This window comes from Haliotis asinina, chromosome 3 (assembly GCF_037392515.1).
Source record: "Haliotis asinina isolate JCU_RB_2024 chromosome 3, JCU_Hal_asi_v2, whole genome shotgun sequence".
Lineage (NCBI taxonomy): Eukaryota > Metazoa > Mollusca > Gastropoda > Lepetellida > Haliotidae > Haliotis > Haliotis asinina.
Genome location: NC_090282.1, coordinates 58,410,857 through 58,429,858, shown reverse-complemented (window position 1 = coordinate 58,429,858; position 19,002 = coordinate 58,410,857). Strand labels below are relative to the sequence as shown.

Below are 19,002 nucleotides of genomic sequence, written 5' to 3'. Positions count from 1 at the left end.
AACACCATACTGTTGTAATGGTGCAGAAAACAATATGTCCATGAAATAGTCAATCACTGTACCATCAACGCTTCAGTCAATCAATCAATTAGCACATGAGTTTTGTTATGAATGTGGAAATACTTATGCCGCTTCTGTTGCCAATGAGGCACCATGACAATGGGGCACCACAAGTTTGAACATTTATGCCAGAGGTTATGGCGGACGGTGCTTCCCTGTGAAACAAGAATGTCACGACACTTCCGGTCGGAGCCGACGTTTGTAGCACACGAGTGGCATTTCATAATTAATTTATACTTACTTGCCATCAATATACGTTCTAATGTAAAGCATACTACTTTTGCGTTAATATCTATGCCTCATGGAGGCGCAGAAGGATCTTTTTCCTGGTTTATTTATGCGTCTGTCGATAGACGTGCGGCAGATAGTTAAGGCAGCTGATGCTACGCTTATGGTATAGGTAAACAAATAGCACTGTTACAATTATATATTGTGACGGGTGGCTGTATCCTGAAAGGGTGTTAAAGTATTGTAAAATTAATTCCCAAAACATTGAAAGTAACGTTAAACCAACTACTATTTGTAGTCGTAGTATATATGTTGTTTCAATTTATGGATTATCTAAAATTGCCAAAAGCCGAGGGATGGTGTAAATCCAGCTAGGGCCCATGCAGGTAGAAAGGCTGTAAGCGCCCATGGTCCTCCGTGATACTCAACTTCTTTTACAGTCCTGCGATGACTGGTTACTGAGCACCTTTTTCGTGTGCGTAAAACCTTCCTCTTCTCTATATGGCTGAAATATTGCCGAGGTGACGTTACAGTTTAACTCACTCACATTGTAATGGTGAGACATTTGGTGTACGTTTGTAGCGCATAATGAAACTACCATGGGCAATGTTTAGGGCTGATCGGCACTACATTATTGACAAGTATCTGTCCTTGTCAACTGAAGCAGTATACCTTTGGGGTTCAACAACTTTTTATTTTACCGATTGGCACGCGCCCGCTCGCACTTAGCTATTGTCAGATTGTCAGATGTTGGTTTTCAGTGATTTTAAATTTTCAGAGGGCTCACGGTGTCCTTTTCGTGATGTTCAAAGACATAAATTTTGTGTAATATTTAACGAATCGATATCACCATGACGACGAGCAAGTGAAATTACAAAGCACATGTACCGTGTAAAAATCGTAGTCTTTAATCGGTTGACAAAAACATCACTGCAGTGTGGTGAAGAAATAATTCATATTAGGTTTACCTAACACATGTGCTCTATTTGTAATCGTTGGAAAGAGCTGGGTTTTTTTTATTATTTTGTTCTGTTTGGGGTTTTTTTCTAAACTAAAATTGAAATCTACATTGGATTTTGAATAGATAACAACATACATTTTCACCTTTGTTTTCTTTCAAAAAATTAACCATCAATGACCATGACTGACTGAGGATCGTAATTAGCTGGTTAGGTTATTTCCTTAACAGAGTTGTGTACCTTTGCTGTGGCAGGATCCGCTGTTCCGTGTAAACATATTAGTTCCAGTTCTGACCCCATACACCCACGACTGCCGATATGGATTGGATTATTTTTGTGTTCCTTGCTGTTTAACGCCACACACGGCGGTGTGTAAAAAATCGAATGTGGACCAGACAATCTAGTGATCAACATCATGAGCATCGATCTACGCAACTGGAATACGATGACTTGTATCAACCAAGTCGTTAAGGTTTCTGAAGATCAATTCTAACCAGGGACTTAACGGGTCCCGTGGCATGGTATCAACGCTGGCTGGCATTATCAAACATGCATTAGTCTCGACGAATGCATCAGCGATATACTGTCTGGAGACGTGATGCAGCGGTGACATTTTGATACCATGAAATGAAAAATGTTCGGCCAAAGATTCAATTGTCCGTACATTTGTCAATGCATTGACCCTTTGGCACGTGATATTTCGCTTTACCATTTCAATTCATCATGTGCCGCATTCACAATCTATAAAGCGCTGTTGATGGAAGTGATTTAATAAGTAATTACCCTTTTGTGGGCTTTACTACCGCTGACATAAATAGAACATCTTTATACAAACAGGAAATTTCACGACGCATAACGACCAGCTACCAATATTATGTTACATAAATACCTACTGAACTATAAGGTTACCATAGAAACGAAATAATATCTGTATGTTCTGAGTGACGATTTATAATTACAGCCTTAAAACATTTAATTATTTATTCATCGTATGCCAGTAAAATCCCGGTGGTCAAAGACGATTACGCTGTCTTTGTTTGATGGTCGAGGGTTATTTGTAACAACGTCTAATCATATTGATTTTGGAACTATTAAATCGATACCGACTTTATTGATGTTTCACCCATGGCTTCTAGCGGTTTTGGAGTAAACAGCAGACTGGTCCGGACTGTAAAATGGGACTTTTATGTAAACGTAAAAATCTGTAATGCACGTCCGATCGAAGAGGAATGCCATTAACAAGAAAGCGTTTATGTTTTAGCCACGTTTTGTAAAGGAGTAAATTCAATAGACGTGATTTTTTCTCGAGTTCCCTTTCAGTTGTTTCGTGTTTAGGTCAGCTCTAGGCAACAGTATGTATTTCGTCATAGTTTAAAAGCTTGTTTGCTTTTCGTGAACGCATACATACAAATATCCTCTGTGCCATTACTCAGGTCAATAAATTTGAATAGCACTTCAGAACTATTATTATTATGAATATGTACAAGTGTAAAGAAAGCGGGTATTTGGGTAGCACTCAGTCTGTTGTCTGTATGAATGATTTGTCCATGTTAAGCAACATTTTACCTTTAATGCAAGCTAATACCTTTGGTTACATCGTGACCACACAAAACGAAGAAACACAGTAGCGCCTGCAAATAATTGTAGATACAGCCTGGTGCCCAACATTACCGGTTGTAGGATGTACATGCTTACCATATACTTTTAGGATTCTACCAGAATGTTCCGTTTTCACATAAATATTCCCAAAAGCATATTGCCCAGCCTCTGTCAAGGTTTGATAAAATCGACCTTGCCACCTATCGGCATATACTGACTGATTTAGTGTGGACACGGTTTTGATACTAACACCAGGTATTTAATGCATAACTATCCCTAGAAACTCAGACGGAACATTTTGATATCAACACTGCCTGCTTTTACACACATTTCAGTTTCTGTTTCAGGGGAATATCCAGGAATATCGTGATAACAAGACCTGTTATCTTACCTCACACAATAATGTCGCTTTCTGACTGGTTGAGCGATCTGCTGTTATTTTCAAGCGAGTAACATTTTCTGTGTACCCGAATGCCGAACTCATTTGGTACTTCGTGGTAGGAATCCCTTATCTCGAATAGCGTTGAATCACGTATCATGTACGAAACATACCGATGTTTTGCGAATGCAAATCGATGGAAGGGAGAAAATTCTAAATGTGTTTTTGTTGTGTAGAGATTGCTACAAAAAAGATTTGTACCCATGCTTGAAGCAAATCAAAATTAACTTTGAGGTGTTCGGTAAGATACATACGCTGTTCACTGGTCCCTCAGGGCCCATGGATTGATGTACCCTCGATGTTTGTTTGTGTTCCCTTCACAGGGAACATATAAACTAGCGGCCGAAAGAAACGCCACCAAACGCCAACGACTGTAAATTGTTGAAATAATTGTCAGTCTGCTTGAGAATAGCTAAAAACACATACCTCGAACACAATATGTCTATTTCCAGTGAACATGTGTACTTGCATTTCGTATGTTGTGAAAAAAGACGAATTTACACGAATAAAACGGAAACTGTGCACAAAGTTACCCGTATCAAAATAAGGTATTAAAGCTAACCTTTTGCATCATTTTAATCGATTGACACCCAGGAGCATGCCATTAACACGAGGGAGAGAGCAATCACTATGTTACAGATGGAACAGATACAAGAGCATGTGGCTAGGAACATGGGATGCTGCAACCCACCATCGGAAGACTTGTCACACGTTTATGACAGGCTGTTCTGCACACAGGCCAAAGAGTGATAGACTGTAGGTCTCTACCCAACATGAAGACCGTTATTTACGGGTGTTGCGCTTGAGGAACCGATATGTCACTGTGACGTCATCAAGCCCCTACAGTATTGGACATCCAGTCAGCAGAGTGTGACCAGACGACTCCGCATTCATGGTCTCCGTGGCGATCGACCTTTAAAGGGCATGACGTTGACGTGCCAACACTGACGTGCCTGATTGAAATGAACCAGGACTGTGCCACAGTGGCAGCAGCGAAACTGACGAAGAGTAAACTTTGGTGACGAAAGCAAGTTCCAGCTCTTCAAGATCGGTCTCCAGCTGAAGACCTTCGGGAATAACTGGGACGTCGTATTCGGAAACGCCAAAATCGGCCATTGACGAGGAACGCTTTGGAAGCTGTTCTGCTAAAGGAATGGCGTCGGATCCCAAATGAAGACGTCAGAAGACTCCGCTACTCAACGCCGGGCCTGCATCAGTGCTAGAGGTGGCCACATCCGGCACTGAACAATATGTGCTGCCCTATGTGAAAGTTGCAAAAGCTCCCAGTCGATTCTGCATTGGTGGTCGAATACTGAATAATGCACCCCAGTGTCATTCATGTGATCTTAGATCACGAGCTGCGTCGTTTTTTATTCTTGCTAGTGAATGATTTATTATTGCAATAAAGCATTCAATGTTAGCATTTTTAGCTTCAGTTATATTTTAGATCAGAAGAATAAATCGTGACGTTTCTTTTGGACGCTGTTTTACAAACATCGAGAGTACTCATGGACTCTTGGACACATACCTACAGTATGGTTCTCTATAGATCTACCTATACTTAAGGAGTTGGTATAGTTGGTGAACACACACTTACTTTCTGGTTCAGGTGTCTCTACAGGTGCAGGCTGTGATTTGGCAGCTGCTGCGGGTGCGGGGGATGGCCGCGGGGTCATCCTAGCCTGGCGTTTCTGCTCTCTCTTGCTATTCACCATGTCCAGCTGACGCTTCCTTTCTTCCTTTAACTTTTCGTTCTTTCCTTGCAGGTCACTCAACAGCTGTTCCGTCTCAATCTGCTGGGCCTGCAACACAATGGTGCCAACACCATGCTTACATCGAAGTCACATGCAGTCAGAACGCATTCCATGTCTTCAATTAATAGCACACGTATTCTAAACGTTAAGTACATTGTGGGCAGCAAATTCAAACATTATTAACTATAGTCTTGGCAGGTACTGAAGACTTTTAGTGTCAGCACCAAATCATACTATTTGAAAATCGATGTTGCATATGTCATTTTCTTTGTTTTGGTTGCTATCAGATGCTGACAATTAGAATAGGCTAAGGGGTGTACCATCATGCGATTCTACCCCGTCAGTCTAACCTTAACTTAAGCCAGTCGAAGAACTGAGATGCAACGGCGCGGAGTATGTTATAATGGATTTAGTGATTGACACAGACGAGGAAACCTGGGCTTCAAACGTGCCACTCTGTATAAGTATGAGCTTATGTTCAAATCACGTATGGTGTGCTACACGTGGGTTTATTACTCATGAGCAAAATGAGCGCTACGGGTGCACTTCAGCATCAAATGATTGATTGTTTATTTGCAATATTCCAGCTATGTGCTGGCGGACTGTAAACAATGGAACCTGGACAAGACAATCAAGTGATCAGCAGCATCAACATCAATCTACGCAATTGAAATACGATGACATATGTTCATCAAGTCCGTGAGTCTGACCACCCGATCCCGTTAACCGCCTCATGAGTTGCTGAAGATCAATTATAACCTGGATCTTCAGGGGTTCAAATGAACTCACGGATGGATACGTTCTGTGTACACCTATATTAAACGCCCAGTTGTTCAATTTAAAATAATGCAAATACGTGTTGTGTTTTGTACGCAGCAGTATTCCAGCTATATGAGGGCAGTTTATAAAGACAAACCAATGGTTGACATCATGAGCATCGATTAACGCGATTAGGGTACAATGCAACAACCAAGTCAGCGAGCCTGACCACCCTATCCCGTCAGTGCCTACAGTCACGTTGCAGGAGACGAATTCCAGCCCGGATTTTCACGGATAGCTATGTAATGGAAGCACACATATTATGAACTGGTACACACAAAGGATATACACACCGATTTTTGTCCTTCATCTATGGTGAGACTTATAGGTGAGTTTGGTAGTTCCATAGATTCAGTGACGCACTCAGACACTGTAGTAATACGGGACCCCTGAAGACTCCTGTTCCAGCGATCCTCAGCTGCCGTCTTAGGTTTGTAGCTGGCTCCAATGTTTTTATTAGAGTCGATTGAAGGTTCTTTCTTCTTCATATCTTCTATGACACTGAATTCGCTTTTATTTTTCTTTCTGTTCGCAACGTTAATTGTCAACTTTTTAATAAAGTCTGTTGCTCGCTGATTTTTTAGTAGCAGCTTCCGCTGTAGTTCCTTCCGTTTCTTCTCGGGTAATCGCACCCTTGATTGCGCATGCGCATAATAAAGAGTAAAGTTATTGACCACGATTGGGACAGTGAAGGCCACTGTTAACACCCCACACAACACACACATAAATCCGATGATGTACCCTCCTTCTGAGACTGGTACCTTGTCTCCATAACCGACCGTCGTCATGGTAACCAGAGCCCACCAGAAACCGATTGGGATATTATTGAATGTTGCATTTTCCGCATAGTATATTATGCTTGCGAATATGAGGACTCCGCTAAAGAGGAATATGACCATGAGGCAAAGTTCTTTAGTGCTGACTTTAATTGTGTAGACTAATATCTTGAAGGCTGTGTAGTGCTTCATTAGCTTGAAGATACGCAGAACTCGTACAATTCTCAATGCCAAGACAGACTTGAGAAAATGACTGGCAGAATCTGCAGGGTTGATGGTCTTGATCGTAATGGCGATGAAGTGCGGAAGGAGACATAAAATATCGATGACGTTAAGAGGCTGGCGTATGAATACCAGCTTCCTCGGAGCGAAGAACAGTCGCATGAGATATTCAAACGTAAAGAAGGCGGCACACAAATAGTCCAGGTATTTCATAGCGTCGTGTGGATCGGTTTGGGAGCTGGAGAGTTCGTCGACCTTGACCTTACAGCAGCATGCCCCGTCCCCCCTGTTAGTGACCTCCACCGATGTTGTGTTGGGGAGCTTCACACCAGGGAGTGCCACACGGAACCAAGAATGAGTCTCCAGGCAGAACACGGCGATAGACAAAACCACGAAGAACATTGACACAACCGCATACACCTGTAACAAGACATTATGAAGTGAATGAGTATAAACAATATTCCAGCAATATCACGACAGGACACTATAGGATTCACACATTGTTTCCATGTGGGGAATCGAGCCCGGGTCTTCGGCGTGACGAGTCACCGCTTTAACCCCTCACCTCTACCCCACCGACCCAAGATATTATGAAATCTATTTGTTGAAGTCATAGCATGTTCCAATCATCAGTGGACACTCTGAAACTGAAATAATGCAGATACATATCAGAAAATATCCCTGTCAATTTAACCACGCGCTTTGATTAACCTATCGGTTGCACTTGTCGGAACTGAACATAACTTGGTATATAAACGTTAATTTCATCCTGTGACGTTGAAATGTTCAAACAGCTTAACAACGGACACGAACATATCAGATTCATATAGGAAACGCTAAATATGGCCGTATACGTATGTATTTTCCACCCGGAAACTACGAAGTAATAGCAAACTATTGTTGTATTTGCCGTATATTGCTAGATCCGAGGAGAGAGAAAAATATCTAGAGAAAGATAGTCTATATTTATCCAACGTAGAAGCATGACATTTTACATGACATGCTGGCTTAATGTGGACTTATTAATGAAAGGTGGTTATGGGCTTAAATTCAGTAGAGGCACGTTTACAAAATTAGTTATTTTGATGCTATGGTGTTGGGGAATGACACCTTTGCCCATCTTGATGATCCAGGGTCTTCTAGAAACATCCAAATACGTTTCTTGAACTTCTGCAGTGACGACGGTTTCTCCCCCCACGCCTTCTCGTCCAGTCCCAGAGTAAAGTTCTCATCAAGGTCTGCTAGATTGTCTTTGTGTTCCTTGAAACGACTGTAGTTGCCCCAGCAACATGGCTCTATGTCCAGCTCCGTCAAGCCCCAGTACTCCAGCTCCTGAAACAGTATATATGTGTAATAAATCATGAATTTGAGTCCAGGCCTAATTGCAGTTCTACTATGGTGACCCATTGTCTGTGTCGTGATCAGGGTACAGAGCGATCTCTTTGGTCGAAATACAGGTCGTCATATTTGCTCTGCCGTCGACATAATATGCGTTCAGGGTACTAGTCTGTTTTGTCTTGTTTTTGTTAAAGTTCACGACAGAAGGATATAGCTTCCTGTCTAACCCGTTCGAAATAATCGCCGGGCTGGAGGCCCAGCACCGGTTGTTACTGTATCGGGTCGGCAGTTTTAAATATTTGCAGGCGCTCATGGCCTTCAGTAAACTATCTGTAACTTTGTTTTTAAACTAGAGTCTTTCCCATATTTTTTTCTTCATTAACGTTCGGGCATCATCCATGATCCATCATCTTACGATAACTTACAGTTCCACTTCGTGGTATTTGAACGTTTTGCGCACAGGAATGTCAACACCAGTCTTTAAAAAATAGAAACTTTCCGCGTCATATTCTTCGCTAATTGATTTTGCAGAAACAGTATAAAACTCTGTACAGTATAGTCTCTTTTGTTTTTTATTGTTTTTACTTAACAAAGTGGGCTGGTGGATTTCATTCAGAGTCTGTAGATTTTAAAGCCTGCAGACACAAGCAGGCTCTGATGGCCTTGCAAGTTAAACTAAGGCAAACTCTGATCTTACCACTAGAATGAACCGTGGAGCAAACGGTGTACTGTACTGACTTTACTAAACTCGCTCCTGCTCGGAAAATAAAAATGCTTGTTTACTGAAATCAGCAACGCACAGTTGGTTATCTCCAGGGGAACTAGATCTTATGGCTGTTTTGTTTTGTTTTTTAATATGTTATCAATGGCCTATTTCTTGCAAAAATTCTATCGTCGTCTTCTGTAAATTAGGCCACTTGATCCATGCTAGTATTTCATCCAGTCGTTGTTTTCAAGTTATCTAAATTTTTAATTACCTAAACATCCGAAAAAGGCACACCTACCTTTTGAAATAATAACGGATGCATGTAGGAAAAGCACTAAGAACTAGCCCTACCTTACGTAAGTGAAATGTGAGTGTAGTTTTACGCCGCTTTCAGCAAATATTCTAGCAATTTAAAAACCTATTCCAATTCCTATTGTAAATATTTTATTGCAATATGGATGTTTAGCTGTAGTTGCAAAAAGAATTTTTATGGGGAACTACTCAGTACCATATCACATTAGGTAGTCTGTTGTTAAGCAACGGAAACAACACAAATGTCGATGGTGCCATTGGTAAAGTTGAATGATTTATATCTACAAGTGTTGCTCGATTCCCTATTGTGGTATAAACTTGATATGAAATACGACAGCAATACTTCATGGTGAGGTACCCTGAGATTACGTAATAAGTCACCCCTAATGAACCCGTTGATCCATACAGTCGAAGTCGACCATTTCAGGAGCGATGCAAAGCCTGGCTGATATGTTCTCTTTGAGTCGGGAGGCTAGTAGCTGGAAGCGATCAATTATTCATTGGTGCAAGATAGCGATTGTTGCCCTCAGATCAAAGCGAAAGTATATATAACGCCTCACTGTAAATAGCGTCGAAACATGTAAGGAACATACTTTCGTCGATGACGTCGGATCTCACAAAGGATCAGCCAGACTATTTGAAACTCAGTTTCGTTAAAAAACAGATGCGTAATATATTCCGATATAAAGCGTGGCCATACGTGGCAAACATCTCATAGGAGAGTACGTCTTGTGACCCCTAAGTCAAGCTGATAGAAGAATCGTGGACAATTGACAAGATTCAATTGTCAGCTTTATATAGACTTCATTTCTTTCAACTTTGATTTGAATTATTGATATTCACAAAAGGAGACACGAAGTGCTTCGAACATGCCCTTAGCAGTCCATACTTTGGGGCATCTGAGCTGCAAAGTTTATAAATTATGCACAACCGTTATTATTTTACATTGGTAACTGTCCGATTATATTCGTTTTCAAGATAAAGAGTGAGTGAGTGAGTGAGTGAGTTTAGTTTTACGTTGCACTTAGCAATATTACAGCTATATGGCGGCGGTCTGTAAATAATCGAGTCTGGACCAGACAATCCTGTGATCAACAACATGAGCATCGATCTGCTCAATTGGGAACCGATGACATATGCCAACCAAGTCAGCAAGCCTGACCACCCGATCCCGTTGGTCGCCTCTTACGACAAGCATAGTCGCCTTTTATGGCAAGCAGGGGTTGCTGAAGGCCTGTTCTACCCCGGGACCTTCACGGGTATCGAGATAAAGAACTCGGATATGCTGCTCTGAATGTTTCGCTCGATTGGAGAATAAGATGCGTTGGTAGTGACTGGTTGACTAGAAATTTCATCTTACGCAATATTTCATCGACTGCTTGGAATCAGTACTTACTCAAATCTTACAAATAATTTGATTACGATTTATGTTTGAATTTCACTTTTGTACAAATCAGATTATGAGCCTGTTCAATAGTCGGTTGTCTTATTATGGACATCCGTCTTCTCTACGGTATGGATTTATGACATGTTATTATCTCACATTTGATACAAGTTCATATTATAATATTAGAATGGAATAACTGAATCTGGTATATGGAACATCCAATACCTATATTGAATAAAGACGTAAGCTAACTAACAATGTACGGCTATTCACAAATGAATCGATAACGCAAGTCACCGTACAGTTTACGTCACAATATTATCGATTTGCTAATTCTACTCGTAAAAATATACTTCACGCTTACCGATCAAATGCTCATTCTACGCGTAAAGTGATAAAACCACTCAGTAAATAATGAAACTGAAGTAAAATTCACACAAGCAGAATCAATCAATATCAGAAATAAATCGATAAATTCTCCATTAATTTTGTTTTTCAATGTGAACGTGTGAATTGAACAGGAACAGTGACAGAAACACATCATCTATGCATTCATTTTCCATTCACAGCTATATTGTTTACGCAGTCATCGATAGGAATAGCTCTAACATATAAATAAGCAACGGATGAAGATATCATTCTGTATCCTTGACTGACACCATGTCCAAATTTATATTCTGTTAATAAAGACGTCTACAATAAATAATTGGACATATGCCGTTCCATTCCTTTTCAGTGATACTTTCTAGCACAATGTATCTACATTGCGATGTACCCCTGTAACTCGAAGTCGAGATAAATAATTATATATAATTTGTAACATAACGGAAGTAAAGATTAAACATTTAATGTATTATCCCCAGCACAATGAATCCTTATTGCAATGTACCTCTAAATCCCTTTTTAATTTCAAAGTTCACTGATTTTTAGTACAGTGGAATCTGTCAAATTCGGACTCGACTGGGACCCACTTAATTGTCCGAATTATATAGAGTCTGAACTTTCAGACACAACAGTGAAAACACATAATAAACAACAATACACTAGTGTAAAATGGGGGGTATGGGTGGTGGTGGGATGGTGGGTTGTTTGTTTGTTTGTTTTTTCAGAAATAAGCTACGTGAATAGAGTGGCGTTGGTAGAGTGGTAAAGTTATACATGGATGTCAGTTTCCAAGCACTCCCTGGTCCACGCACCGAATTCTCATGATTGATAGATAAGTAAGAGATCGCTTTATTTGAAGAATTGGATTTCTCACTGTTACGTGTTCACGTAACCGGTTCAGGTTCTCCTATCTCATGCACCGCTTGATGGCTTCGTAATTGCAAGATGTTGTAAGCATATGTCTGCAACGGTTCTGCTGTATGTGACCCGTCAACTATCGTCTCGTTGCTTTGAGCATTTTCACGTTGCTCAGATTAATTTTGTAAGCCGAGTTATCAAGATAAAGAGTAGTCAGGGTTTACTTTCAGTTTGACCTGGGTTTATTCTCCGATACCATTTCAGATTACACACCATGCGATGTTTATTCATATCCCTGGATTAATAGACAGCCAAATAGTCATGGAATAGATCTCAAACATGTATGAGAGAACAACATAGGTAGAAACACTGACATGTTGTATTTGTGTGATCACTCAAACACAGGGTTTATCTGCTGTATTTACAGCTCAACCCTTTTTATGATACATAGAAGTGAAAGTGTTATAAGCCACAAGATGCCAGGGATCCTTCATGATTGCGACAAACTTTGCCGTAGTGGCTCGGTTGTGTTGGCTGTCGTGCTCGTATGCGGGGTGGCGGTGCCAGAAGTGGTTTGGTTGTGGTGATGGTAGTGGTACCCTTGGATACCGTTATTGTACCTCTGTGTGTGTGTGTGTGTGTGTGTGTGTGTGTGTGAGTGAGAGAGAGAGAGAGAGAGAGAGAGAGAGAGGTGCTGTCGTCGTCTTTATGGTTATAACGGTAATATTTGTAGAGATTCTGTTGGTTTGTGTGATATGTGTTTATTTGTGTTTATGGCTATTGTGGTAGTGGTATCGTTGTAAATCCTGGAGAGGATTATTCTACTGATGGTGGCTATGGTAGTCGTAGCTTTGTAAGTAATCCTGATGGCGGTCATATTTTCAGTGGTTATCTGGTAGTAATGAGGTTTGTGGTCGTGCGCATGGTATTGAGAGGTATTTCTTCGTCGAAACGGTTAAAGTTTGAGTGTTCAGGTGAAACTAATGGTAAAGGTAGTGGTGGAACTTGTAATCTGGTAAATCTTTCTGGCAGATGATATATTTGGAGTGCTTACGTGATACTGATGTATTTTGTGGCCATGGTGATGGTAGTGCGGTAGTGGCGGTAGGTGTAGCCTTGCAAATTTGCATTGTAATATTCATGAGAGCCTAAATGGCAGTGACGCATGTTTTGTAGCCATGTGTAAACCGCAGCCGGTTGGTTGTTTGTTTGTTTTTTCAGAAATAAGCTACGTGAATAGAGTGGCGTTGGTAGAGTGGTAAAGTTATACATGGATGTCAGTTTCCAAGCACTCCCTGGTCCACGCACCGAATTCTCATGATTGATAGATAAGTAAGAGATCGCTTTATTTGAAGAATTGGATTTCTCACTGTTACGTGTTCACGTAACCGGTTCAGGTTCTCCTATCTCATGCACCGCTTGATGGCTTCGTAATTGCAAGATGTTGTAAGCATATGTCTGCAACGGTTCTGCTGTATGTGACCCGTCAACTATCGTCTCGTTGCTTTGAGCATTTTCACGTTGCTCAGATTAATTTTGTAAGCCGAGTTATCAAGATAAAGAGTAGTCAGGGTTTACTTTCAGTTTGACCTGGGTTTATTCTCCGATACCATTTCAGATTACACACCATGCGATGTTTATTCATATCCCTGGATTAATAGACAGCCAAATAGTCATGGAATAGCTCTCAAACATGTATGAGAGAACAACATAGGTAGAAACACTGACATGTTGTATTTGTGTGATCACTCAAACACAGGGTTTATCTGCTGTATTTACAGCTCAACCCTTTTTATGATACATAGAAGTGAAAGTGTTATAAGCCACAAGATGCCAGGGATCCTTCATGATTGCGACAAACTTTGCCGTAGTGGCTCGGTTGTGTTGGCTGTCGTGCTCGTATGCGGGGTGGCGGTGCCAGAAGTGGTTTTGGTTGTGGTGATGGTAGTGGTACCCTTGGATACCGTTATTGTACCTGTGTGTGTGTGTGTGTGTGTGTGTGTGTGTGTGTGTGTGTGTGAGTGAGAGAGAGAGAGAGAGAGAGAGAGAGAGAGAGGTGCTGTCGTCGTCTTTATGGTTATAACGGTAATATTTGTAGAGATTCTGTTGGTTTGTGTGATATGTGTTTATTTGTGTTTATGGCTATTGTGGTAGTGGTATCGTTGTAAATCCTGGAGAGGATTATTCTACTGATGGTGGCTATGGTAGTCGTAGCTTTGTAAGTAATCCTGATGGCGGTCATATTTTCAGTGGTTATCTGGTAGTAATGAGGTTTGTGGTCGTGCGCATGGTATTGAGAGGTATTTCTTCGTCGAAACGGTTAAAGTTTGAGTGTTCAGGTGAAACTAATGGTAAAGGTAGTGGTGGAACTTGTAATCTGGTAAATCTTTCTGGCAGATGATATATTTGGAGTGCTTACGTGATACTGATGTATTTTGTGGCCATGGTGATGGTAGTGCGGTAGTGGCGGTAGGTGTAGCCTTGCAAATTTGCATTGTAATATTCATGAGAGCCTAAATGGCAGTGACGCATGTTTTGTAGCCATGTGTAAACCGCAGCCGGTTGGTTGTTTGTTTGTTTTTTCAGAAATAAGCTACGTGAATAGAGTGGCGTTGGTAGAGTGGTAAAGTTATACATGGATGTCAGTTTCCAAGCACTCCCTGGTCCACGCACCGAATTCTCATGATTGATAGATAAGTAAGAGATCGCTTTATTTGAAGAATTGGATTTCTCACTGTTACGTGTTCACGTAACCGGTTCAGGTTCTCCTATCTCATGCACCGCTTGATGGCTTCGTAATTGCAAGATGTTGTAAGCATATGTCTGCAACGGTTCTGCTGTATGTGACCCGTCAACTATCGTCTCGTTGCTTTGAGCATTTTCACGTTGCTCAGATTAATTTTGTAAGCCGAGTTATCAAGATAAAGAGTAGTCAGGGTTTATTTTCAGTTTGACCTGGGTTTATTCTCCGATACCATTTCAGATTACACACCATGCGATGTTTATTCATATCCCTGGATTAATAGACAGCCAAATAGTCATGGAATAGCTCTCAAACATGTATGAGAGAACAACATAGGTAGAAACACTGACATGTTGTATTTGTGTGATCACTCAAACACAGGGTTTATCTGCTGTATTTACAGCTCAACCCTTTTTATGATACATAGAAGTGAAAGTGTTATAAGCCACAAGATGCCAGGGATCCTTCATGATTGCGACAAACTTTGCCGTAGTGGCTCGGTTGTGTTGGCTGTCGTGCTCGTATGCGGGGTGGCGGTGCCAGAAGTGGTTTTGGTTGTGGTGATGGTAGTGGTACCCTTGGATACCGTTGTTGTACCTGTGTGTGTGTGTGTGTGTGTGTGTGTGTGTGTGTGAGTGTGTGAGAGAGAGAGAGAGAGAGAGAGAGAGGTGCTGTCGTCGTCTTTATGGTTATAACGGTAATATTTGTAGAGATTCTGTTGGTTTGTGTGATATGTGTTTATTTGTGTTTATGGCTATTGTGGTAGTGGTATCGTTGTAAATCCTGGAGAGGATTATTCTACTGATGGTGGCTATGGTAGTCGTAGCTTTGTAAGTAATCCTGATGGCGGTCATATTTTCAGTGGTTATCTGGTAGTAATGAGGTTTGTGGTCGTGCGCATGGTATTGAGAGGTATTTCTTCGTCGAAACGGTTAAAGTTTGAGTGTTCAGGTGAAACTAATGGTAAAGGTAGTGGTGGAACTTGTAATCTGGTAAATCTTTCTGGCAGATGATATATTTGGAGTGCTTACGTGATACTGATGTATTTTGTGGCCATGGTGATGGTAGTGCGGTAGTGGCGGTAGGTGTAGCCTTGCAAATTTGCATTGTAATATTCATGAGAGCCTAAATGGCAGTGACGCATGTTTTGTAGCCATGTGTAAACCGCAGCGTACCCGGTTCAGCTGCAAACCAACAAATGGACGTATCGACTTACAACACTCAGTTCACATCCAGTTCATTTCGGATGCTTCTCTTAGGTTCTCTGAATATTTCAACACCGCAATAGATGATGTATAAATAACGCGAGGCGTTTCCGCCAAAGAAATTAATAACCGTCTCTCCTACTCACGCACCATTGACAGTAAATTGACTGTTTTTTGTACATCACATTTCACTTTGCTGGGATAGAGTAAATAATTGACCTGACGACGCAGCGAGCTTTTAGACACAATTCATCCAGAAAAGACTTTCACTTTCAAGTCCAACACCCCATCAATCATGTCAAGTAAAGGATTCGCTAGATTCTTTGATGTGGGTTTATTGAAATAATTTGTTATCGTAACGGAAACTATGGTTGAACATACATGGGTCGAGTTCGACGAATCTGATAGAATATCAACTTATATAAATATACACAAACATAGAGCACAAACAACGTCGTCGCGACACAGATTAAAGAATAGAAGGTTCATGTGTTCCTAACAATAAAGCGTTATTTTATTTTTAAAAGGGTAAATGTATTTTTGAATCAGTGGAATGAGTGAGTGAGTTTGGTTTTACTCCGCTTTTAGCAATATTTCAGCAATATTACGACGGGGGACATCAGAAATGAGCCTGATGCATTGTGCCCATGTGGACAATCGATTCCGGGTCTTGGACGTCTTAATGTTAACTTGTGTTACATCACGGAATCATTACTCCCTCTCCCCTTTCCAATGAGGACATAACATTACAGAAAGGGAAGGAAAGAAAGAGAGAGACGTATGTACATTTAGATAGCTCACTCAAACACTCTTGCTTTCCTAACATATGCATAAATGTTCCTAAACGTAGTTTCTATGACAACCGCGAATAGCTGCAAAATTGCTGACACTCCCGCTAAATGCAACTTTTACTCACTAACTAACTTACTCGCTCCTAACACTTTACTAAGTAAAGTTGCATTGTCAGCTAGCATCGTGTCAATATTGACATTACACGTACTTATCACAATTATCAACATCGAATGCGTCAGTTTGTGCACAGCTGATAATAAATAAAGAATGACATATCAAGTGTCTGTCGATAAATTGATAGTTAAGGTTTCAAGATAGAAAATACGATTTGAAATAGGTGAAAGATTCAGTATATGATTTAGCAACGGGAACAGATCGTTCAAAACATGTAACTCGCTAATTTAAAAATTCGAATCCTTCACAAAAGAATGGATAGACAATCGAATTCATGGTGTCATCATTTGGATTTCTGCTAAAGAGGATGTCAGTTTGCACAACTGACTTGCACAAGCCTCTTAGGGGCTAATTATTAGTTTTAATGACAATTTCTAATAAACATTAGCTATCCCTGTCACCGATTGACATTACTGTCCAGACTTGCCTCTTTAAAGAATAGAATTACTAGATGGCCATGATCTTAACAATCACTAAAGGCTTGGAGGCTATATGTATACGTCTCATGCTGCAGTCTTGCTACTAACCCGCATTTCAGATCTTCATGTAATATTGACATTTTTGCGATTTCTACTTTAGCATTATCAACATTGGTCATATTAAATCCCATCACTTCCAGAAATAGAAGAAGCCCTATTGATAAATCCATTTAAAGATGTTTGGAACCAGTAGAATGTTCGAAGAGCACACAAATGCTTCGAACGTTCCATCGACAATTCGTTGTTTGGGGATGCTTGGTGACATTCTATGTTAAGTTAACATTTGTGAAGAGTCAAGACAAGGATAGGATAATAACGGCATGAATATTACACTGAAAATACGTATCTCAGGTTTACGTATAATTGTCAATACAAGTGTTATGTATAAGAAAGAGAAGTACTGGCGACAAACGTCTTATTTAACGGTATTTATGTCTGTAAAACTCGATAGCAAAACATGTTCGATCGTTTGCAAACTCGCTCGCAGTAGCGCAAAGTAGCTGGTTTAGGTGTCAGTTTGACACTTTCAAGGAAGGTCGATTAATTGCTCTCGGTCATTATGCTTGTCAAGCTTATTGATTCTACTTATCATTTAGTTGTGATTTGCGTGCTTGTATTCAATGTTTCCGTACGAACCAGCGACGCGGAGCCTGAAACGTGTGGAGCGCCTATTGGCTTACTGGAAGGTGACCGAAATCAGAGTGCTCTGAGCAGTACGTTCACTGACTACGGAGCAGACACCAACACACCCAAAATGTTGACGATCGACACAAATCGCTGTTCCCCACACTCTCCCACACAGAGTTCCATGCGGCTAGCATAGTACCTCTTAACAGCCTGTTGCTAAGGGAAGATTCGTCCCATTTTACATTTTTTTAAAAATTTATATTATAGATATTTATCAACTGCTTCATTTTGGACGACTTTATACAATCTAAACAAATATTTGTGATAGAAAACATCATAAAACGTGTTATTGGCTGACATTGGTTGAACGAATCCAAATCGAATCAATTTCCTGCAATAAAAATCAAACCATGCTGCTCGAGTACTAATTGCAGATCGCAAACGTCGCTAGCTGAGATCTATCATGTCACCGAAATTCTATCCCAAGATGGTAAAGTGTGCTGTGATTCGGTTTATTGTGATGGTAGATATGTGAAGGACATGTCCCAGTTTGGCACACCAGTTACAAAATGATGCCAGTGTTTGCATACGTGAATTGGTACGATCAGCAAAAGTTATCTAAAGAAGTACATCATGTGAGTTTTGTCCTATTCAGTCATATCAACAATGTCAGCGCCAAAGAATGATCAGTGTCTAGGATATTCCGTAAATCAAGCTGAATTGTTCTTTAGAAATCTTTGATGACACCGGGTGTTCAAACAACGATGAGCATTCCCGCACTATCGGCACCACCTGCCGCTCACACCTTTTCCAGAATATTGCACATGAGTAAGGAGGTATGAAATCAAATCTCCTTTTAGATGCCGTAATTTAGGATAGCATCAAGCATCATTTTGATAGAGGATAGTCGCTCTGTCTGTGTACCATGCCGTGTGGTCATTAGGCCTCACATAGGGCAAGTTTTATTTGAGACGAGTTTGTGATGTATCCAATATTTGTAAACGTCACGGAGAAACTTAAACTCAACAACAGTAAATCATCGGACTGTAAACCAGTGACTGACAGCATGAACACCCGGTGATATTGGTCACACCGAAACAAACTAGTGTCAATATATGTCGATTTAGCGAACATGCATTGC

At 40.7% G+C, this 19,002-nt stretch overlaps 1 protein-coding gene across 1 annotated transcript in view; it reads right to left on the bottom strand.

Moving 5' to 3' along the window:
* The window catches only part of LOC137278239 (voltage-gated potassium channel KCNC1-like), a 51,397-nt gene that overhangs the window by 6,422 nt on the left and 25,973 nt on the right, over positions 1 to 19,002 (bottom strand). Inside the window, exons 2-4 of the mRNA XM_067810457.1 lie at positions 7,967 to 8,188; positions 6,152 to 7,276; positions 4,883 to 5,087 (exon numbers count right to left, since the gene is read on the bottom strand). Coding sequence (XP_067666558.1) covers positions 4,883 to 5,087; positions 6,152 to 7,276; positions 7,967 to 8,188 — 1,552 coding nt within the window. The remainder of the gene's footprint in view (positions 1 to 4,882; positions 5,088 to 6,151; positions 7,277 to 7,966; positions 8,189 to 19,002) is intronic.